The 24951-nt window shown below is 34.4% G+C and overlaps 1 protein-coding gene and 1 non-coding gene across 3 annotated transcripts in view; both read right to left on the reverse strand.

The window, feature by feature from the left end:
• Positions 1–2703: 2703 nt before the first annotated feature.
• COBLL1 (cordon-bleu WH2 repeat protein like 1) overlaps positions 2704–24951 on the reverse strand; it is a 163693-nt gene continuing 141445 nt past the window's right edge. Inside the window, exons 10-18 of one of the 2 annotated variants that reach the window (XM_025404313.1) lie at positions 24217–24370; positions 23700–23774; positions 22363–22482; positions 20109–20343; positions 19002–19096; positions 16515–16517; positions 13476–15043; positions 11414–11590; positions 2704–5246 (exon numbers count right to left, since the gene is read on the reverse strand). In XM_025404313.1, coding sequence (XP_025260098.1) covers positions 5160–5246; positions 11414–11590; positions 13476–15043; positions 16515–16517; positions 19002–19096; positions 20109–20343; positions 22363–22482; positions 23700–23774; positions 24217–24370 — 2514 coding nt within the window. In that variant the 3' untranslated portion in view covers positions 2704–5159. The remainder of the gene's footprint in view (positions 5247–11413; positions 11591–13475; positions 15044–16514; positions 16518–19001; positions 19097–20108; positions 20344–22362; positions 22483–23699; positions 23775–24216; positions 24371–24951) is intronic. The other variant, XM_025404314.1, reaches the window with a different exon arrangement.
• LOC112636800 lies at positions 6857–6991 on the reverse strand. The gene has a single exon (XR_003122273.1). It is a non-coding gene; the product is annotated as a small nucleolar RNA SNORA70 (small nucleolar RNA).

Here is a 24951-nt window from a genome sequence, read left to right on the forward strand (position 1 = left end):
GGTTAGCTTGAACGTCAGATAAACAATATAAAAATATAAGTATATCCCAAATATTGTATGGGATATACTTATGCTAAAAAAGTAATTTGTTGTTTATCCGAAATTCAAATTTAAGTGGGCATTCTGTATTTTATCTCACAATCCTGTGAAACACATAAATTCAATAACCTTCTGAAGGGGGTCTAGATGACTTTGACAGCTGGGCTCTCATGCTTCCAGGCCTGAAGGCAAAATGAGAGAAAACTATAGAGAAAGGGAGAGAATATACTTTTGCACCACAACTAAGAAAATATTATTTGGAATTGCTTTTAACTGGTTGGGAGCTAGATAGAAAGTCTGATGTGTGTTTGTGTCGGATTTAGTAAGTCATCTGTGAGATTCTGGAGGAAACAGGGTTGTGGACCTGAACAGATTGAATGAATTTATGATTGGGGTTAGAGTCATATGTGTATAGTTTAACAGGGTGTATTGTGCCTATTGCCACATTAATGCTCTATATAAGCCAACCACAAACCTTGGTGGTATTGCTGGGGTAAGCATTTATTGCTCACACATCAGAGTAAGCTGGGGGCCTGGCTCTTAGATGATCGTTGGGAGCTCTGCTCCCTGTGTCTCTCATCCTTTTCTTAGGACCATTCAGCTGTCTCAGAGATGTCTTTCTCACAGCAACATTTCAAATACAGTGAAAGCAAGCAGAAACATGTGAACCTTCGAGCGCTGGTCTTAGAACTGGCACAGTGTCATTTTCACTTCATTCTCTTACTCTCAAAACCTGCTTCTATGGGTAGGAAAGGGGTCTCTGCCTCTTTAATGAGAGGAGCTGCAAAGTCACACAGCAAAAGGTATGGATGCAAGAGAGGGAAAGAATTGAGGCCATCACTATGCCTATCCCAAGGCGTGGGCTGGACACTAAGAATAAACTGGGGAGCAAAAAAGTTGCTTCTTTTGAAAACTATACATTTGTTTGCAACTGTAGCATTTTTTTTCTTCTCCAAGAAAAGTAATTAGCAAGACTTCCAAATTTTTTCCAGTTTGCGAAGCAGAGATGCCAACAGATCTCTACAAATTACCAGAATGTTCCACAACTCTTCTCAAAATACCTGTCAAAAAAGTTCTGAGCACATGGTGGTATTTTTTCCTTGTTGTAAACACAATGTATCTATATGAAGAGTCTAACATATTAAGGATGGAAATTTGCAGGAAAGTGGTAACGTTTAAGAGAAAAGGAAAACGAACTGAAGATTTAGAACAAATAACTTCCTATTCTGGTATCCCTTGAAATCTAGCACCAGTTTCTTCATCATTTGCTACATTTAGTTACAGGGAAGAACAGACTAGTAATTGGATGTGGGACTCTGAGACTCCTCTGCTTGTGTGACCTTTGTAAAGTAGCAATCTTTGCACACCTTTTAAATATGTGGATCAAATAAAAATCTCATTGTAAACTCTGAAATATCAAATAAATAGGAACTATTTTTACATCTAAAACCTCAGAAACCACTTTGACCCTGGAAGTCTTCACTATGACCTCAAATTGCGAGTTCTTTTCTGTCAAGTCAGTTATCAAAATCAGTAGATTTTTAAAATGATGAGTTTGATTCTTAGCTCTTTGATACTTATTTTCTTTATTGGTAGGGGGTAGAAAGTAAACTGGCATTAGACACATAATTGTATCAATTGGGACACTTTTGGTTTTAGGCACCTATAAGTAACTAAGTCTCAGGACAAAGGCTGGTCTCATTTCAAGGACTTGGATAAGGTGACAGAGTGTATATGCTGTTGCCAGTGCCTAGTGGCCAAGGCCAGATCTGGCAGTATATAAAGAGGTGAAATCGGAAGAAGGGTCACTACTCAAAGAATACGGAGTGTATTAGGCAAATAACACCTGTTCACTAATAATATTGACATCAGGTAACTTTAAAAGATGAATTACCTGCCATTTTTAAAAAGTGTTCAGTTTTATTCATATTAATTAATTTTTCAGAAGACAAAATGAAGCATAGAGAAAGTAATTTGCCCAAGATCCCATGACTCATGAGTGGCAGACTTGTGATCTGAACTGCAATCTCTTCACTCCAGCCAACATTATGGACCGCAGCAAGAAAAAATAGAATGGCTAACGGTAATACGATCGATCTGTATGTGCAAAAAGAAAAGCTCTTCCAAAACACTGCTGGTATAAAAGGCAAGTTGTTAAACAGTATTAGAGTGTGACTCCTTTCATGTTAAGAAACACACACACACACACACACACACACACACACACAAAAGCCCCCAACACACCTGCACAAATGTACTTCAAATAAATACATCTATATAGAGCTTCATATCAAAATATTCACAGCTATCTTTAGAGAGGGGAGTGGGATGCTGGGGATGAAAAAGAATGTATTTTATACTCTATCATATATATATATATAATCTGAATTATAATATTATATAAAGAAATAACTTGATTGGGGGAAAAGAAGGAAAAGCAAAATGCCTAGATGCTAAAAATTATGCATGAAAGTCAAAAGTTGGTTCTAGACCATTCCTTTATCTTACTTGTGCTGTTATTTTAGGATGAGTGAAAACTACTTGTCACAAATTTCTTTCCCCATTGAAACGGTAGCACACATTCTCCTAAAATGGTGTAGATAAGGCAACTTTTCAGAACATAAATGCATTAATGGTCTATATACATAGCCCCTAAATCCTATGTGACCTTTAAAACATTATTTTAATTATAAACTACAAGTATACTAGAATCTAGAATAAGCACTTGTTTTCAAACAGCAGTTTATAAAATACTACAAACACAATTGATGCCTTTTATAAATCTCAATTCAATCTTTCTTGGTTCCCACAGGTAACCATCAGCAAATATTTTTTTCTACATATACAGCAATAATTTATAGTATCATTTTTTATATTTATACTTTATATAACTAATTTCGTAAAATGCCTTGCTCCACCACTCACTCTTGTCACTTATTTTTGAGATGTATTCATACTGACACACATAGCTCTAACTTGTTCATTTTGACTATTGTGTGGAAGTCTATCACATGAATATATGCATTATCAAAGTTGAGCATGGGTTAGGACCCCTTTCTGCTGTTTTACACAAGGCTGCCATGAACATTTTTGTAGATGTCTCCTTATGCATGTGCGTAAGTACTTATTTAAGGTAACATGGTAGGGAATCTTTAATTTGACTAGATATTGCAGAACTGGTAGTCAAGCCAGTGTATTTTCCCACCAATAGTTAGAGTTCCCACTGTTTGATGTTCCTGACAACACTTGCTATTTTGAAACTTATGTTTTTGCTAATTTGATGTGACACCTTTCCATGTTTTTAACTTGTATTTCCCTGATTATCAGTGAAGGGTATTTTTTTTCCATGTTTGTTGGCCTTTTGAATTCCCTCTTGTAAGAATAATGTGCTGATATTTCTATTAGGTAGACTTATCATGACTTGTAGGAACTTTTATATCTTCATAAATTAAGCCTTTCTTATATATTAATATATTGAAAACATCCTACATGTCGCTTATCTTTTAGTTAAGTCTTCAATCCAACTCAAATATATGACGGTTTAAATTAGGGATCCAAATTTATATGTTTACTAGTAGATATTTATGCCAACACAATTTTTTAAAAAAATTCACTCTACTTGCTTATAACAACATAACTTAAGTATCTATATATGAGGGTCTCTCCATCTGATTCAAGGAAAACAGCAGCAACATTTAGCATTTGAGATGGCCATGCCATGTATCAGGAACTATTCTAAACATTTTACATGCTTAGACCATGCATTTTGGAGTCAGAATGCCAGGGCTTAAATGTACACTAGGGATCCCTGATAGATGGTAAATTTTACAAATTTCTTGTTTGTTCACTGGCTAATAGAAATGTATGCATCAGGTAAGGGAAATAAATATTCTGGTTGATAGAAACTATATTTTTTTTAAAAGCACCCCAAATATACAACTTACTTTTATTAAACAGAAAAAAAAATCCCCAAGAGGCAGATATCCCAGTAGTTTTAGTGAAAACAAATTTAATATCATCTTGTTTGAACAAAGCTTTTAGAATAAGTGAGCAATTAAATTCTTAAAGTAGGGACAGAACACCAACAAGCTCTAGACTCCAGAAGAGCTGTAAGCCGACAAATTGGCATTGTTTTGCTTAACAGTTTTAGCTTCAATGTAAATATATATTATTACTTAGGATATTAGCATCTGAACTATATAATGACTATTTTATCATTTTACTTGAATTAAAACCAGAATTTCTGGAACTTCCAAATAGTCTTTAAAGTTTTTCAATATAAACATAAACTAACCCCTATTCCTCTCTACATATCAAATGTGAAATAACTGTCACAATATATCAGCATTTTCACAGAAAGATTTTTAAGGCTTCTGGCACATAAAATGTGTAATTTCTGTGTGACAATGTCATAATTATATACAGAAAATATTTTAAATTCTTGTAGAATTTAAGTTCTAAAGATTAAAAAAACAAGAGTTCCATGTTAATAAAATATTAAAATACTATGAGCTTGCCATAAAATTGACAGTGATTTGTAATTACACAAAGAATACACAAGGCAAGTCTTTCACACTAAGTGATTCATCATTGAAAACAATTATTGAACTGAATATACTTATTTGATATCACTAGTTTTCTAAATTATTCTTTCAGCACAAAACAGGCTTTCATATAACTTATAAATATTTCCAATTGCAACATTGAGGCAGCAAATGTCATATCTATGTTTGTCCTAGTTGTATGTCATACAAATATAAGTCTATGAATCTTATACCTTTGTCTAAGTCACCATTGTAGAGAATGTGCTGGTAAGTGAAATCAATACAAAGTGATTATTTTTCATTTGTAAAAAATGAAAATCATTTACACCTTGTTTTAAAGTTCTAAAGCAGCATATTCAACTCTTAAGGCAAAAAAAAAAAAAAAAGATTAAAAAATTATTATAAATTATAAATTCTGGTAACTTTTCTTCTGGCATTAAAAGCCACAGCACAAATTCTAATATTTTAACAGATAATATATTAGTGTACATCTGAATATACATTTGCCAAAATGTTCCATTAGTATGAAGTTGGTCTGAAGTGGAAGTGAAGTGCAGTGGTGTGGCGGGGTAACATTTAACGGTCATCCTGGGCATCAGGAGACATGGAATGGCTGAGTCTTGACCTTCCATTCACAGATATTGTATTTGATGGAATGGTAACCTAAGAGAAAGAAACACACTTTGCACCCATCAATTTAAAATGGGACAGCTGTCTAATTTTCAATTTTCAACAGTTACCACATTTTAACTTCTGCTTAATTGTAAATGCTAAGTATTTATTATTTAATAAATTATAATCAAGAATAAACGTTCATTCTACCATAAAATTTAAAAAGAGTTGTTATTTTCACAACAAATAAGTTAAATAATCCATTAACACATCTTAATCTGTACAAAATTACCAAATCAACACAAAGGACAAGAGCACAAACAGACTGCAAGCCAAGCTGTTAAACAGCATTTTTAGCTAGATTAATTCTGTAATTCTGGCTCCCCAAAACTGCCTCTGAGAATGTAGAAAGATAAAGTGAATTCCACAAAGCAATGAATTTTACAAGTTTTGTACTGATGGTATAAATTAACATGAAATCCCCCTCCCCATGGCCCCCTATTTATTCAAAACAAAAAAACGAGTCCTTGGTATTAAAAATGTTTTCATGTGAAGGATTTAAAAAGTAAAATCTGTGACTGTTAAGCCAAATGATTGCAGACTGAAAGGGAGTTTTTTTCTTTTTCTTAGTAAGTAAACTCCTAAGTTTCAAAATTCTATGGTAAAGTCTTCTATTCACAAACTATAAGTGAATAAAAACACGAAAACAAGAATTTTCTACATAGTGTGAATTCCAGCTTTTGAAAAATGTAAAGTCATCTGGATTCTGAATAGTAAATATCTATATTTTGAAATATCATACCTGCAATATAATAAAGATATTTTAAGACAATTTAGATTACAATTTTACTAATTTAGGTTCATAACTAAACACTATCATCTTCTCACAAGAAGACAACTAGAGTACAAATGGCCACAGATTTTCCTAGCAACCGAGTAAATTGGTTAAAAGGAAAATGAAATTGGCAAATTTAGTTTGGACTTGGCTTCCTTGCGCTTCGTTTTTTGCCTTTTACTAAATAAAGATTGGTCATCTAAACTAATGAGTTTTCTCGACTGTCTGATGAATCCAGGATGGAGCAGAGTGATTGACGCTACACACCTAAAAGAAAATGGGTAAGAAGAAGAGTTGCCACCAGCAGAAGGGAAAGCTCATCTGCACTCTGTTTAGTATACCTGTGAGATTTCTTTCCAAGAATAGCCAACAAATGACAGGTAATGACTTTCTTTTTTTTTTTTTGGAGAGGAGGTAGAATTTATTGGTGAGTATTAAGAGGGGGCAGCACAGTGGAAGCCCTCATGAGTGCAGGGCCCGGCACTTGTCCAGAGGTCCATGATTGGGAATGTACTTGACCCCACATCCATCTGGGATGAGCCACTTCTCAGCCACCATGTCTTCAAATTCATCAGCACTGAACTTGGTGAAGTCTCACTTCTTTGAGAAGTGGATCTTCTGGCAGCCAGAGAACTTGAACTTGGCCTTGTGCAGGGCCTCAATCACATGCTCCTTGTTCTGCAGTTTGGTGCGGATGGACATGATAACTTGGCCAATGTGAACCCTGGCCACAGTACCCTGGGGCTTTCCAAAGACACCTCATATGCCTGTTTGGAGCTTACATTGAGGTAGTGCAAGGTCAGAGACATGAACAAACATCTGAAAGGCCTATCACCAAGGTCCCTTAGAGCAACCTATATAAGAAACAGGTTGCATACACTACCAAGGAGTCTGCTGTTTGCAGCCACTGCACACTGGGCCCCCATAAGGAAAGGAACTCAGTGGGTTTAATTGGCTGCAGAGGTAATGACTTTCATTGTGGAACCTTGGTCCCAAATGTTTCTGTGTACGGGAGAATTATTTTGTAATTCTTGCCAAAATTGCAGTTCTCATAATTCTTTGTGAAGGGGAAAATTTGTTTTAGGCATTTAGAAAACATATGGATGGCTCTAAATGTCTCCAAGTAAAAGATGCTCATTGTAGCACCATATATAGAATCCAGTTGAACGACCACCAATAAGGAACAAATAAGCTATGTTACATTCATAAAGTCAAATACTATGTAATCTTAAAAAGAATAGTACAGATATATATATTTAACAGTTTGAAAAAGCTTCGAAGAGACATTTGTTTATGAATGGATTTGCAGAGTATTCCATTTTGTAAATTAAATACATTTACATATTACAAAAGTGGCCTAGAAGCTTACAGAGCAACCTATCAAGAATGGTTATTTTTGAAGAAAAATGACATCTTCTTTACTATTTAAAAACTTGTTTACTAAACTTTTAAACAAAAGAAGCCATCATTAAAATACTAGTTTATAAATTCTGAGGGCAGAGATCTTATTGATTTTAATGCCAGTTTATACCAACTTTATATCAATATTTATTTTAGTGCCTGGGACAGTGTAGTGCTCAATAAATGTTTCTTGAATGGAATATGGTAACTTTTTACAAACATTCATAAAGAAAAAAGAAGGTATCACTTGAATGTTTTTGAATGAGGAACATATTACACTTATAATACAGATACTTAAAAAAAAATTTAAGAATTTACTGATGTGAATATCTACTAATTGATTGTCTACTCTTGAAGTTTAAAGAATTTTTAGGAATTCCACATAGCTTTCTTTTTTTCCACAAGGAATGTAACTATGAAAATTTCTATCATTTACATTTACTTTAAAAACGTAGAAATCGCTGCCAACCTGAAACTCTGGTTGTTCAAATTTAAACTAAGGAAATATGAATTTAAAAAACTAATTAAATAAACAAAACAAGCCAGCAAGATTCTGTATGACTTACCCAGTTTTTTCCTTCCCTCCACCTTCTGTTGAACCAAAGATAAATCTTACATTTGAAAAACACTTAATACAAATATCAAAATATGATTCACTATTTTCAGACCTTACTTGTAATGGGGTAATAACTTGATTTTTAGTAAATCAGAGACCATCAAGTACTGAAAGCCAAAGTTGTTCTTATGTCAACACAGGCCAAGGGTAATGAATTAATCTGTCTTGTTCTTTGTAAATAATTTGCTGATTCATATATAAACCTTAACATCACACAATTTATAACATACTGAGCTCGATTTATTAATGCTTTACATGAAGAACAGACTAATCTCTGTGACTATATGGGGATTGAGTAGGGGCAAGGTATGTAAAAAAATTCCTTCTGAAACATGAAGAAAAATGGCATATTTATGACTACATTTACACTAGAGTAATCAACTAGATAATTGCTCTATTGTGAACCAACCATTATAATGAAGGTTAATTGTTTGCGTATGAACCAGAGCCATAAGACAAGTGGGTACCTGGAGTTAAATTGAATATTTGGGTGCCAAGATACAGAGAAACACAGAGCCAACTTTCTGATGAACAATCTAAACCTACCATCAAAATCACCAGAGATTTTATTTGGCAATACAATTGTTGTTCTATAAAAGAAATGTCAGAATTTAAAAGAAACTAGAAGAAATCTTCAGTACAGAACAGAAACACAGGACTTAAGCAAAGATCACAAGAAATTAAGAGCCTGCCTGTGCCCGTTTTTACTTCCTTTTGCAATTTTTTGAAATAGAATATATATATAGAAAAATTCACTAAATGTAAATACGTAGCCCAGTGAAAAACAAACATGCTTACAATGCACCACTCATGTCAAGAGAAAAAACACCTCCAAGTTTCCTATTAATCGTCTTTTAAAATTGTGGTATTTTCTTCATCATAGATTTTAGCCTTATATTGAATATTTTTATTGCCTTACAATAAATAACATTTACGTGGATTACTTAGCTTTTTGATTACCCCTTAAATTGTGTGCATAGCCTACCTCAATAAGCCCTCACCGACCCCTTTTCTTCCCCTCTGGAAGTAAGCGCTATCATAAGTTTTGTAATTACTTCCTTGCTTTTAAAAATAACTGCCGCTTATACATGCATCACTAAATAATCTAAATTAGTTTTGTATGCTGTCACTTTACGCATATATATCTATTTTTGTGCACATTATTGCATTTTACTATATTTTGTCCATTATTTGAATATACTGCTATGAATTCTACTAATTGGATATTAGGGTTATATTTATTTGGAGTTTTTACAAATAATATTCCATGAACACTCTTATGTGTGAGAGTCCTGGTACACAATAACATTTTTAGGGTATGTAACTAGAAGTGAAAAGTACTGGTCATGAAGTTTGTATACTGTGAACTTTACTAGATACCATGTCCATTTTTAGTGAAATGAGATGGATTATAGATGGAATTTTTATTTTAAAAAAATTAGAATCTGGCACTATACTCAGAGCTACCAATAAGGTTCCATTGAAAGAGAGAAAATTTTAGATTCAATAGAACCTAAAGTAATTAGTTTTAAACAGGAAACAATTATAGGATAATCATTTAGTGCCTGCTTTTTATGTTGATTCATATTCAGCTCATTCTACAAGCAATGAGAGTTGTCTGTGTGAAAGGACTGCCAAGTCAGGGCCCATAACACACCAAGTATATAGCTGCTGGCCTGTATAATTCTGTTGGCCAAAAAGGCATTTCCAATTTAATGCAGTTTTCTGCAATTAGTTCATTGAAACTGATGAATATCTTCACTGACCTAGTATAAAGGCATCGCAATCAGTTTCTGTGTAGTAAGTTGGTTCTCCCATGGCCCCAATATACCACTGTATCTCAGGACCAGGCTGTGAATGCACAGAAGACAGAGGCTTCATTTTATTCATTTTTGTGTTCTCAGTATCTAGTACAATATTTGTTACTTATGTGCTTTAAAAATGCTTGCGAAATTTATTGAACTGAGCAACCAGTAGTTCTTGGTTTGAAACTCATCCTTAATTCACAAGATCAGAAAGAGAAAATTTTTCATAAGTGAGGATGTATAATTTATTAACATGGGTATTTATCCTTCTCTAAAAATATAAATTTGTTATGACCGATGAAAAACCAATTTCAATATTAAAAACTATACCAAATTGTTATGCTGTCAGGCACTAAAATCAGACTTTACAAATAATTTACAAAATTCAAGTCTAATTCACTGTATTACTCCTTCCTGTTTCCTCCACTCCTGACAGCACCCAGTATTCTGCCTTGTCTCCATGTTTGCCCAGACAGGGTGCCAAGTCCTCTGGGAAGGAATGGCTGTCACTCATACCTCCTCACATACACACCAAGGAAGTTGGCTTACGCAGTCAAGTTTGGCCAATGTTGATACGGTTGAAAGGCCCAGAAAGCCTTTCCCCATTTCTTTTCCTATCTTTGTAGCATTCCTGTTCCTTTGCAGATTTAATTTCTGTTGAGCTCAATATTGTGCTCAACAAGTCTCTTACTATTCTCTAAATGACTTTTAAAACGATCACAGAAGGAATTCACAAAATGAAATGCCTCAGAAGTTAATGGAATAATAAGTACTTTCCTTGTCTTAGATGCGGAGGTGCTTCCAACCAGGAGAATTAAGGGGAGAGAATTAAGGGGAGAAGGTTTAGGGAGAGGACTGCCTCTGGAGAGTCTAAGTTAAGTGCTGATGCCTTGTTCAAAGCTTCACCACATCTTCTTCTCAGTGGATGAAGGGAACGCAAGGAGGAAATTCACCTGAAAAGAATTCCCTATGACACTTGGGTGTTTTTCCTGAGAAAAAGCAGATTTCTTCTTTTTATTCTACCCCACAGTAAGCAGGAGCTAGAAAACTTTGGCAGGACATTACTAAGAATTGAATTTCTGCATTATTTATCATCTACATTCTCTAGATATTCTGTACTTTTTTTGGTTTAACCTATAAAACTCTTCCCTAAGCCTCACATATGGCAGTGACTAATCATGGTAAGAGCTATGACTACAAACTTGTAGGTTCCTATCACTAATTTACCTTTTTTGGAACAGGGAGGTATTTTCCAAAGAGTCTTTCTTGAGGTGCTAGCATAATCTCTTAAAATAAGAGTCCAGGGCATTCTCTATATAGTTACATAAGAATGAACAAAATTCAAGTTCTGCACCTGGCCCATATTGTGGAAAATAGACCTGACATATTTTTCAAGTACATGTAAGACTCTGGAACTCTTTCAGCTTATACTTCAAAGACATAAAAGAGTAACTTTGGGAATGCTATTTAGATTTACATGCTAGAAAATTTTTACCCTAAGTATTAGTTTGACAATGGTGACAATAAACCCACTGTCACCCATCTGATAAAGAAGACTTACCCTTTTCAATTTGGCAGCAGCCTCTCCTGAACGGATTGCAGTCAGCAAACTCTGTCGCATCTGTTCTGGGTCAGAGCTTTGGAATGTTAAAGAACTTTGTCTCATAAGAGTGAATGATGGGCAATCAGTTGGAGTTGGTATTTGGGAATTCTGTTCATTATGTGCAGAGTTATTATCCTACAAAAATAAATGTGAAATATTTATATGAATGCCAAGAAAAGAATGGGCCATTTTTTGCAAAACATTTTCATCATCCATAGTTCTTTAACAATCGCCATTTGCCACACTGGTGTTTCAGACACAGCTCTGTTTCCTCACCCACTGAATTATCTCTGCTGCCAGAGCTAAGCTGGAAGATGAGGGCATTATTTTCTCTTGAACTCAGGAAGCCAAAGAAGAAAAGTGGTACCACCTCTTTGCTTCATAAATACAGTGGTAATTTTATTGTTCTTGAATTAAATACTGCTGACTTCACCAATACACAGAATTGGTTAGAAAAGTCAAATTAAGATTTTTTAAAATACTACAAACTAAAAAATGACCCATTTTCATGGTTTCAACATACTAGCTGTGAAATTACTATTTTAAAATGAGCAAAAGAGTCAAATACACAATGTCATATTTGTTGAATCTAATATATCTTCTAATAAAGGAATATGAATTACTATGCTACACTTAGTAGCTTATTTTGTGTTTCTGGAAGTCACATGGACTAAGTGCTGACCATGTTTTATTTTTTGCCATGGGAATCAACATATAAAAGTTAGGAACTTCCAAACTGAAGAATCAAAAATTGAATTACGCTTCTCAGGAAGGCATATTTAGTAACTGATGTAACTGGCATATGTTATCAAGTAATCTTAAATGTCTTTTTCAAACTGCCAAATACATATCTTTACCAAAAAATGATCCAAAGAGGGCTCAGGCAATGACTTAAAAGCTTTATTATCTACACCAAGCTTCCATTGTTTAGGAATGGTATTCTAGTCCAAGAAAAATCACAGGCTTTGTGCCCAAGTACAGAATTAATCTCTATATCATACTTCTATTCCCGATGCTATATAATAAACATAAATAAACATAAATGTAAAATACATGAAAAAATATTATTTAAGATACTGTTATACGATTATGGAAAAACATTTACTTGGCAATATGGTTAACATTCTTTTGCTCTAGGAATGTTTGAAAAAGTAATATTAAATACTTCTGGAACTGTCACACAAATATGAATGTATTCTTTAAACACTATCAAAGTAAGAGTACACAAAGCATTTCTTTAAAATTGCATGAGGATTATCATAAATCGTGCTGTGAATTTCATCTTCTCCTTTGACTCTATTATCTGAAGCTAGCAAAATACAACACTTGGTTGACCAAACACTAAGTCAACAACACTCCTTTTTGGTAAATATTTAAGGTTAGATGGTGGTTAGATAACAGTTTGGTCAACATACATATTATAGTTGAAAGTTGACACTGACTTAACAAAATGGGGAATTAAGAAAATTACATTTTAAAACTCTGCTTTCAATTTATTTATATGTGAAAATGCACAATATATGCAAGCTGAAGTTGAGTGTATATGATAGAAATCACATAGCTGAGAGATGCTCAGTTATTTTGTCTAGTCTCTGATAACTGTTATTTTTCCATTTCATTAAGACTATTTCCTTTGCTATTACACAGTAATGTAAAATTGGAGAATAAACCAGAAGATTTAGACAAGTTAAAAACAAATTAAGATAACACAGGAAAATAGAACCATAAACTAGTAAATATACCATACAAATGATATGAGCAAAGAAACTTTAAACCCTTTGCTAATGACACAATTATATAATGATGACCTTACAGCAATACCTAAACAAGTTATGTAAGTTATAATTGTAAGCAAATAATCAGATTTTATGTATTACCACTCTCTTCACTACAATAGCTTAATTTCAGATTAATATGAGTTCAGAGTAAAGTAGCACACAAACATATCAACATGCTTGTTAATCCCCATTAAACCCTGTGACTAAATTTGAATACTTATTTTTAAAAAGGCTACAGTTACCTTATCAGACACACCAAGTTGTGGGATGTCCACAAATGTATTTACAGAATGAGTCTTCCCTTCCTCTGTGTTGGCTGGAGGTTGGACCGATGCACCAGCACTAGATGACTTGGTGCGCTCTTTACTGAAAGACTGTGACCTTTTCACTACAGCGAGAGCAAACGGTGAAGGACCAGAACTGGAGTATGGTCGTGGGGCACCAAAAGTTTTCAGAGTCTTCAGATTTTGTGTGGATACCTGACGAGCAGGAATTGCCGCAGGTTTCGGAGCTATGGGAGGAGGAGAGGCTTCAGCAGGCTTCTGACCGATGACATCATCATCAGTTTTTTCAACAAGGGGTTGTGGAACAGAGTGAGGCGTTTTATTTAAGGGAGAAAGAGTCTGCTCTGGAGAAGGCAGCATATCCCTTTCTGCCTCTTTATTTGTCAGTTCTTTTGGAGCAGGATTAGGGCCAGCATGGACACTCTTGGCAGCTGCAGATGTCACATAGTGACCCGATACTCTCTTCTGCATCTGTAAAAAAAAAGAACTGGGTTTGGCCTGGGGATTAGAAGCCTGAGATTTAAATTTTGATTCCAAAATATTGTTTATGTCTTCCAAATTTGGTGCAAAAGGAACTGTGCCAGTGTCTCTTGTCATTTTGGGAGCAGGTTTCAGAGGACTAACCATGGCTCCATCAGGTGGGCTCACAGAACTGTGCACTTGATGCTCTGTTCTCAGGTTCGGCTTCGGTTTAAGGTCTGGCAGTGGCCCTTTTGGGCTTTCAGAAATAGCCGAATCTTCTGTTTGGATGGCAGTTTCTTTCACATTCTCATGAGTGTGCTTTTTCCCTAAAGCATGTATGTCCTGATCATCTTTATACCCTGTGGTTTCTGACTGCCAGTCTTTCAGTATTTCCAAGGATTTGGGAGGCACTATTTTATAAGTAGTCATTCCAATTTTGGGTATATACTCTCGTGTAATTTCATTTGAAGGTTTTGGCTTGGGATTGTAGTCCTGTCTATAAAGTGGATAATTCTTTAGGTAAGAAGCAGTTGAATTTTTATCAATCCTATCTATAGGAGGCAAAAGATCATCATTACCATGTGCACAAATTGGATCTTTTAGGGTAAGCGGATCTTCTGAATGTATAATTAGGGTGCCTTGACTCCTGAATTCCCTTGAGGTATCTACAGAATCTTGTGAACTTAAAGATGAGTGTTGAGTTATGTTGTTATTTGAAGTTTGTACACTTTCTTCAACTTTGGAGTCAGACAAATTATGATCTTGGTGTTTCCCATCAAAACTGTTACAAGAAGGGGTTGTTTGAATTGCTGCATCTTGCATTTTTGTCTTTTCTGCACTAGGTTGATTCACTTTTTGATCTGGTACTGATGAAGCTGCTAGATGGTTTTCCTTGTAACTTATAGCAGTATCAGTTTCATGTGCCTGAGAGTTTGATGGTCTCTCAACTTCCATATCAATGTCATTATTTTTGGCAACGCCTCCTACATCGATTTCTGTTTTCTTCACTCCATTTTTCATATTGTCTTCTGTGTTCTTTGGAAAGACAATTATTTCATTTTGTACTATTGAGAGAAAAAAAATCATCAAGTTAAATATATGAAAAAATAGAAAACCTCAAGTTTTTAATGCCTACTTTTTCCCACCTGAAATAGTTTGGTTTGAATTCGACAGATAATTTTCAACTCACTGACTATATAAAGGTAGGTAGTAGCATACAGAGAAAACAGTATGGGCTTTGGATTCATACAGACTGAAGTCTGGAATCCCTGGCTTAACCCCTGGCTTAACTAGTGTGGCCACAACATGTTAATTAACCCCGTTGAGCCTCAGTTTGCTCAGACAAAAAAAGGCGAAAATATGTATATTATATGTGTATCATTTAGATAGCATGCTCATTAGTATATTGACCACAATAAACACTCCATAGAAAGTAAGTAAAAATAAGTTTTTACTTCTTAGATGTCATTCAGCCATTGTTCATAATGACAAAAAATGAAACTGACAAATTCAAAAACTGTATTTTTCCTCTATTTTGACTATCTTTTCTATAGCCCCTAGCATATTTATATTTTCATACCTAACATTAAAAGGAAAGGAATCTCAGGAAATGCAGTCAGTTTTAATGACGGCCTTAACAGAAAACATTAAGATTTACAGTAAAAACAGAATCTCAGGCCAGGCGAGGTGGCTCATGCCTGTAATCCCAGCACTTTGGGAGGCCGAGACGGGCGGGTCATGAGGTCAGTAGATCGAGACCATCCTGGCCAACATGGTGAAACCCGGTCTCTACTAAAAATACAAAAATTAGCCATGTGCGGGGGCGCACGCCTGTAGTCCCAGCTACTCAGGAGGCTGAGGCAGGAGAATCGCTTGAACCCAGGAGGTGGAGGTTGCAGAGAGCTGAGGTCGTGTCACTGCACTCCAGCCTGGCGAGAGAGTGAGACTCCATCTCAAAAGAAAAAAAGACCAGAATCTCAGTTGATGGTCTTGTTAATTAGGTATCTTTGCTGAAGGCTGTTAGAGGACTTTATTTTTAGTTATAACATCAGTGATTTCAATGCATGAAATCAATCATATTGGTTTTGATTTTTCTCTGTTGGAAATAGGCATCCTCATTCTGGAGTCACAGTCAAAATCAAAGTAGAGAAAATAACCTTCCTCTCCTTTGCACTACTTTTCCTCTTGATTCTAATTCAGACCTCCTGAAAACAAAAACCATTTGCCAGTCTCTAGGTTAACAGAGCAACAGCTTCCAGTCAACAACATGACGGCAAAGCACTGGCAAGAGGCATGTGGAAGGAAACAGGCTTTGGGGTCTGTACCATGTGCCTAGTACTGAATTAAGTCATTCCTCTGCTCCTCTATTTAAATGCCCTGAAGAATCATGCTTCCTGCGCGATCACTGTGCTTATCTTCAAAACCCTAGTGGCCTTTTCACATATGGCAATAGTTTGCACAGCACAAGTTAAATGTGAGCTTTGGGGGTCAAACTGTGAAAGTATGCCAAGTATTTCTCTATAGTTTTATCATTACCCACTTTTACTTATAAGGATGAGATGAAGTACATTGCCTAAAATGTAATGAGCTATATTATATAGTTTCTCTCTTAAAAAAAGAAAAAGAAAAAGAAAAAAGATATGCAGGCAGAAAAATATCATGTTAGGCAAATTTGTATACAAACAATTTTTTTAAAATCTTCACGTTTTTAAACTCTGCCTGATTGCACAGTTATTTGGTTGTGGCAGTTAATATTACATATTGTGTTGCAAGATTCCTATATTAAACATGTAATTTTAAAATGGAACTCATTTTTATTCTTCCCAGATAAAATGCAACTGAGTATCAGAATACATATTATATACTTAGGTGAATTCTTTTCTCAGTGACCAATGATTATTAACTATTTTGATTTACAAAATTAAGGACCCATGCTCTTAGGAACCATAGAAGAGGCATATTTCTGCCTCTGCTCTCAATTTACTTGATTCATAAGTATTTTTCAATGTTCATATGAAAAACACTATTTTGAACATTGTTATAAGCATGGAAAAATTTAAGACCCTCTGGCAGCAGGAAATGAATCTAAATGTATTTCCTTTTTTCTTATTTCTAATTTTCCACTGAATATATGTATTTCCCAGTTCACACAACAGAAACATTTTCCCAAAGAAAGTAAACCAATGTAAACATATATTTTACGTTGAATCCCCTTTTAAAAACCCAAATGTATTGGTTTTAGAATTATAAGTTTCTGTTTTTCATATTTTTGGTAGGTTACTCCTACTTTACCATTGTCTAACTCTGAATTTCTTCTCAACATTTCATGATTATTTCCAGTGATTGGCAGTCCTGGAAACCCAGAATCCATCCTCATCTACAACTGACAATGATGTTACCCAAGTGTTTATGAAGGGCTAGATCATTTTCCAAGGATGGCCAGTAAAGGGAGGAGGTATCTTTTATACTATAGTGACCCTCTACTCAAAAGTGACACTGACATTGACAAACTTACAAAAAGGTGATTTAGATAAGGGTAGGTAAAAAGGAAAACAGAATAAAAGTACTTAAAGAATAATAGACATTATTTACTTTAAAAAAGAACTAGAGTTGACAAAGGTCATAGCAAAATAAAACATGTGCAAATCAAAATACCACGTAAATGTACTTGTGACTCTGGCACTAACTTGACAACAAAAATCTTAACAAAAATGATTCAACTTGACTATTGTTTTTTTTTTGTTTTTTTTTGTTTTTTTGTTTTTGTTTTTTTTTTTTTTATTATTGGCACAAGTTGACTATTGTTTTAAAGAGAAAGAAGCAGCTTTTAAATCATAATTTCTCAATAGGAATGCTATTGCCATCATAGTACATGCTGTGAAAAACTGACTCAAGTGGAAAAGAATGAAAAACTTATTTGCTTTCAGACCTTCTCAGTATGGTATCTCACAATGGTATTGAATGTGGGAGAAAATGAATCAGTAGCATATATATTCAAGTTAATGAACACATACATAAAATTATATATATAATTATATATATATAAATATGACATTGTGATTATTTATGTCTTATTCAAATATGAATACTACATCCCTATGTTCTCTAAATATCTTAACCTAGTTTTCTATATTAACATAATAGATTGAACTATGAGAATTCATAAGCCACTTCCTTCTTAACCCCTTAAAACACCCTTGTGTATTCCTTGAATTTTCTATTTGCGTAGGATTGTTTTTCTGAAATTCAATACTAAGTACATACTTTATGAGTATCTCAGTATTCTGCTAGGTGCCGTGAGTAGTGCAAAAATATCAAATGTAATTTCTCCGATCCAAGACTACCCAATTCAGTTGAGGAATCGTAAATATAGAACCACAAAGCTCCTAATAATCAAGTAAAAGAATTGAAATATGATTTGGATAAAAATTGAATGGGTAAAATAGATGAAAAATTGTTTTTTAGGCAAAGACAACATGAATATATGCCTTATGATATAGAAATGAGCAAATGACATCATGAGAAAAAATAAGTTATGTTGATTTGAGGATGGGAACTGGGAAACAGTGGTAAATAAGGTTATATTATTAGATGATTTGGGCCTTGAAAAATCAGGCAGAAAAGTTTCATCCAAGGAAGTTAGATGGAAAAAAAGAGAAACAGATCACAGCTACATACACAGAGGAAACATTTTTAAGATCCAAAGTCTAAATTAGATAATTTCTATGTTTTAACAACAAAAGTAGTACACATGGTAGTTAAGGGCACACTCAAGAGCAATATTGCCCCAGTTTAAATCCTAGGTTCACCATTACCATAGCAGTTGTGAGACCTAAGGTGAGTTACTTAATACCTCTGTGGCACACAAAATGGGAATAAAAATAATAGTACCCAAAATATCCGTAAATGAGGTAGGTATTAAGTGAGTTACAGGAAATTAAATGAGTTAATACATATAAAGTGTTAAGAATTGTCCTTGGCATATAATAAAATAAAATGCTGGCTATTAATTATATAACTCACCATTCTCTTGGTTTGGGCCCAACGACTTCAAGTTTCTTATACTGTCAACTACCTTCTTTTCATTGCTTGTATCATATACTACACTGTGTGGTTCTCTGGAAGATACAACATTGTATGTTATATGTTGATACTATTGAAACACACACACACACACACACACGCACAATGAGAAAACAGGCAATAATTTCCAAAGACAGATGGACTAAAACAATCATTTATTTCTGCCAAACCGCGGAAATTTAAAGCAGAGAAAAAATATAACTGAGAAGAAATGCTGCCATGACACATTAGCTTTCATATGGTGGTCCCAATAAAAAGAAAGAAGCTTAGTAAAATAGACACTTTTCTAAAACAGTGGCTTTATTTGGTTATTATCAGTTATTTGCCTTTTAAAGAAAAAGGAAATTAAATGAAACATTTTAGTTTTGCATCTGGCAAGGTCAACTATATAAATCAGAATGTAGATTGACCTCACTGATGTTTTTTTCCCTTTGGTGATAGAACAGTTTAATAAGGAGACAATCTCATGCAAATTATAGTAAACCTCTGACATATATGGTTTATTTTGCTTGGCTGATTTCATCTTTATGCATGTTGTTGCATTTCAAACCCAAATGGACTAGACTATAGCTGTCCATTTCTAGAATCAAGTGGAAAATACATTCTGTTTCATAAAGTTGACTGCAAAGATAATACTCTTGATTTAACATCATACTCTAATATGCAGAATTGTTTTCACATACCGGTGAAAATCCTCCAGGAATACTTGGTAAAAATTGAAAATTAAATATTACATTTAGGTCACATAGGTAACAGGCAAAATACACACACAAAGAAAAACTTTCATTTTTGAATCACACAAATTAACTATTTCTCATGGCTTATCTGACACAGGGATATTAGAACTGTCACATTTGATTTTCTTTGAACATAATTACATGCAAATAAGTACTTCATTAATAAACATTCTTATAATAATGGTAAAAGGGATAAAGTCAAAACCAAAGGGCTGACTATATTTATGTTTAAAATTTCAGATCTATATTTCAGAACACTAATATTAATTAAACAAACTGCCACCAACACCCCAGCACAGAGACTACTTACTGTCCATCTGTGCTTCTAGTTTCTTGTTTTTCTTCCATGGAGTTTTGTGAGAACTCTCCACTATCATTGCCAAGGGCTGAGTCGGGAACATTTTTCAGTGTATTTATTATATCAGGAGATACAAAAGGAATATCTTGTGACTTCGGAGAAATATTTTCAGCTTCAACTTTTGGCACTTCACTCAGTTCTTCCTTTTCATCTATCTCTTCAAGGCTATAATCAGAGCTTATTCCAGCTACAAAGAAATGCAGATATAATCCTAAATATTAATTTGCCTCATTCATCCTATGCAATTCTGGCAAGGAAGGAATTTTGAAAAATAATAATTAGTTGGACTCTTTTAAGTTCTGCTTCAAAAATAATAGTGAAGTTCTTTCTCCTGGTGAGTAGTCATGTTAACATAAAACCAGATTATCTCAGACTCATAATTCTCAAAACAATTTGCTATCACTCTAGGTTTCATTCATGGTAGAGACAAGAGGTTATTTAATCTCATAAACTTCAAGTTAAATATTTCATTTAAGAAATATCTTTCAATTCAATGTTTTTTATACTCATCCAACAACTCAATAGTGCAAATTAAAGGCAAATTAATAATTTTAAAAGTGAAAACGAAAAGCACATGAGATTTTTGTATTGTCTACAAGGGCACTCATAAAATTTGACTCAATAGTTACTAAAACCAACTAAACTCGAGAATTACCTGAGCCCTCTTTAAAAATACTGAGGCTCACACCCTACTCCACAAAATCAGAATCTCTGATGGGTGGGGCAAGGGACTTTTAAAACTATTTAGATGATTCTACTATGCAACCTGAGTTAAAAGCCACTGACCTAGATGTTTAATTTTTAAAAATACAAACAGAGCAAGTATCAGACAATGAAAATTAAGTTTTATTCCTATCCAGTTTGATTCTCAGAGGCAACTTACTTTAACCATTTTTCCTGTATGTCCTGAGAAAGTGTAATATACATATATAGGCTGATAACTATACTCACATGTTTCCCTTTGTTAGTTTATTTAATATAAATGGAAGCATACTGTAGCCACCTAGCTTTTTTCTCCACTTACAATATCTTAAATATTATCCATATTAATATATATGTGTATACATAAATATTTTCAATAGCTGTGGTTAACATTTCATTGTATAAAAAATGTATTTTATCACCAACACCAAGCCAGCAGGGTAAAAGAGAAGGAGGCACCCCGAGCAGTTAATGTTCATTGTCAAGATTAGCCGTGGAAGTAAATGGAAGCCAAAGAGTGAGGTTCTGGATTTTTGCTAAATACAATTAAACATTTCCATGTACACCATAGTATCTGAATAAAATTTAATTTTATCCCAAGGCTGGGGGCGTGGTCGTGGGGGTGGGGTGGGTAGGTGGTATAGCATCCGATTATAGTAATCAGTACATTCAGAAAATTTAATTTTTAACATAATTCAATAAAGTACTTAAAATATACTTTTAAAATTTTATCTCTAAGTATGTAGGCAGAAAATTGTGCTATTTGTGCTCTTTGAGAAATAAACATGGGAAATTTTAATGGTATTTTTATCATTAATAAAAATAGACTACTCAATAAAAAATGTTTTAAAATTTAGGTTTAAGTGAATTTTCAAATGTACATATTTTGGCAAATGATGCTTTATTATGACGTGAAATAGTCATTATGATGCCAATGTATAATATAATGTGTCTACGATATTTTATCTATGTGTTAAGAATGTATTTATATAATTTGAAAAAACTGTATTGAGAAAAATGAAAGGCCATGATGGTTTAGATACAAATGTGTTTTTAAATTTTTATTATAAGGTCTTGCTTTGTCACCCAGGCTGGAGTGCAGTGGCATGATCATAGCTCACTGCCGTCTCAAAATTCAGGGCTCCAGCGATCCTCCCACCTCAGGCTCATGAGTAGCTGGGATTGTAAGTGTGAGCCACCAGGCCCAGCCTCAACTGTGTGTTCAAAGTGACCCCTCAGTATATGTAAGCCAAATAGAAGAGAAGCTAAAATTCTTCAGAACCACTGATTTTATTTAACTAATCGACTCTGTTGTAGTCATCTGTGTGGTTGGGAAAAACAACAAAGTCTAAACCCAGATAAAACTTCAAGTGAAAAGGGGGAAACTTATCTTTCTTTATAAAATATGTTCACACAAGGTTTCAACAGCTAATCAAATTTACAATTGATGATATCTTAATCTGCCTGACACAAAGCACCAGCAAGGAAAGGCCTGACCACCTACATGTCAATGATGTTATGGCTGCCTCAGGTGTTCCAGGGCACTCAAAGACAGAGGTTTCCTCCATCAGCTTGGGCGCAGTGCACTGCTCCTGACTGGAGAGCCCAGGGCCAAAGGAGGTTTCTGCCAAAGAAGTAGAATCTGTAGAAATGGCACTTAGACAACAGAGTTAAGGCAAGCAGAGACTAAGAAGCATTTTGGAAGAAATCAGATTTGTTAGCTCACAATTACCGATGCATTAAACAAGAGGTAAAAGTGAAAAAAAATGAAGAAAAACAAATATGAAGCAAAGTTTGAATAGCATGCACTCCTTTTTATAATGCTTCAGTGACTTCTAATTTCACTCAACAGTTTTAATTGTTATTATTCAATACGTTTCCTTTGTGGAAAAAAAATGGGGCCATTTATATTATTCTGAGTAAAAGCTGAGAAAAATCATTACTAGTTATCTGAGAGTAAGATTTAAAATCACAGAGGAGTGAAGAATTCTTACATATATATGTTAAAATTCCAAATTCTTAAATACCACTTAAAGATTCAAGATTCAAGAGTGTTGCTCCTAAATGTTTCCTGTATTTAGAATATAAATTATAAAAATCAGGTGAGTTATATTAAGCATTTTTTATACTTACAAAATTATCCCCATGATAAAGTCCTAGTATAATCATATTCTATTTTTGGTATGACATTACTAGTCTATCACATTCATTGATGTCTTATAGTAACTGTAAAGATTAAAACATTGTTATCATACTTCTTATAAAAGCTACTAAGATATTATTAAAAATACTAGAAAAGTATTAGAATAAATTATACAACTTGTAATGGAATTTTGTTTGGGAAGAATGCACAAGGAGAGCCATATACTGCAACAGAAAACATTTTCATGGTAACAAATTTTTACCATTAGAGTAGGGTAACTTGTATGTTGAGTTCATACCTAGAACAGTTGCATAAAAAAATTGTGCTTACACTTTCCTGTAAGTTTTCTTCTGCACACGCCAAGGTACATTCCTAATTATGGTGTGTCATTACACTTGGGAAGGAGTTAATAAATGTTAACCTGATATTGCATAAGGGAAAGCAGGAGACTACATAGAGAAACTACTCAAGGACAATTCCAGAACTGAAATTGTGATCTCTGCCAGCTTCACACTCTAATTGAGTTGAGGGGCAGAGGGGTGGGGGCAAGAATTCATTTCATAATAACAGAATTTGGGAAATGAGGCCAAAGAATCTGTATCTCTTTCAAGTATAAAGCATCGCGAATGGATTCATTTCTCAATTATCATAGAAGTCCTTTTTCAGTAATTACACCATGTGGAATAAGGGCATCATACCTGGGCTGGATAGCTCCTCAGGAGAGTTTGCTTCTGAAGCACCGTCTGGAGGAACTCCATCCACTGGCTGTAAGGCTAAAGGAAAGAAGCAACACTACTTATAAAGTCATATTCACAAATAAAACAATTCCTTAACAGTTTAACTTAGTTATTTTTATATTGTTCAGAAAGCAGTGAGCCTTGCTAGAAGTCATTTTACTATCTAGTTGTAAAACACTAAAATCCACTTAGACTCCCTTTTCCACATACAGCTAATCCTGAAATGGCAGTATCTTTCTGAATAAATTCACGAATTATGACATGTTCACCTCAGGATAATGGAGCTGTATAATTTTGATACTTTATTTGGTGATGTTTCAGATTTTTAAAAGGCAGTTAAGTGAGACTAATCAAGATGTATTTTAAAAGACTAAGTATTATTATTAAAAAAGCATAACTTACAAACCCCTATCTTTCCTACTGTCCGTATTAAACAAAACACAATACAAATGTAATGTTAATGAAAAAACCACATTACCAGTCACGCGACTATTTTCATCACTTTGATGCAGGGGTATTTTGGAGGGTGGGGAAGGTGCTTTTCGCTTTGTCCTTCTCAAAGATGAATTCCCTGCAGATGTGCTGCTGAGCTGCAGTGAGTCTGCCCTCACTCTTCCTGCTTCACAGGGACTCTGGAAAACAAAATGACCAAATAGAATCCTACATTTAGAGATCTGTAGGAAACTTTAGGAAGACACTGAACTTTATGTCAAACACAGGATATACCCAAATGGAACATAATAATCATTCCTTAAAAATGTTTATGAAGCATCTGCCACACGCAGAAGCTAGGGTTGGGATAGATACGTAAAGAAAAATAAAATATGGCCTTTCTCAAGAAACTTGGGCTAGAATGGGAGACTGCCATGCAAACAACTAACTGTAATGTAGAGGACTCATAAGTAACAGAGTTAAAAACTAACTTTTAAAGAAAAATCTGGAGAAATTAGAAGGAAGGGATGAAAAAGGGAACATTATTTGTACAGTAGCATCTAGTTTGATTAAATCTACCTCTTTACAACTGCAGTGTTTCAGTGAGGAATACTGCAAAAATCTATATGTCTACCCGAGGAAAGGTCCTTCAAGGTCACCTACCAGAAACAGTTACTGCTCACACTCCTAGCCCATGACTGTCAGCAGACCCTAAGACATCCTCCCTCAGCAGGGGTCAGTGCCTCCTGACCAATGGCCATGTCATCTTTGCTCTTTCCCT

This window comes from Theropithecus gelada, chromosome 12 (assembly GCF_003255815.1).
Source record: "Theropithecus gelada isolate Dixy chromosome 12, Tgel_1.0, whole genome shotgun sequence".
NCBI lineage: Eukaryota > Metazoa > Chordata > Mammalia > Primates > Cercopithecidae > Theropithecus > Theropithecus gelada.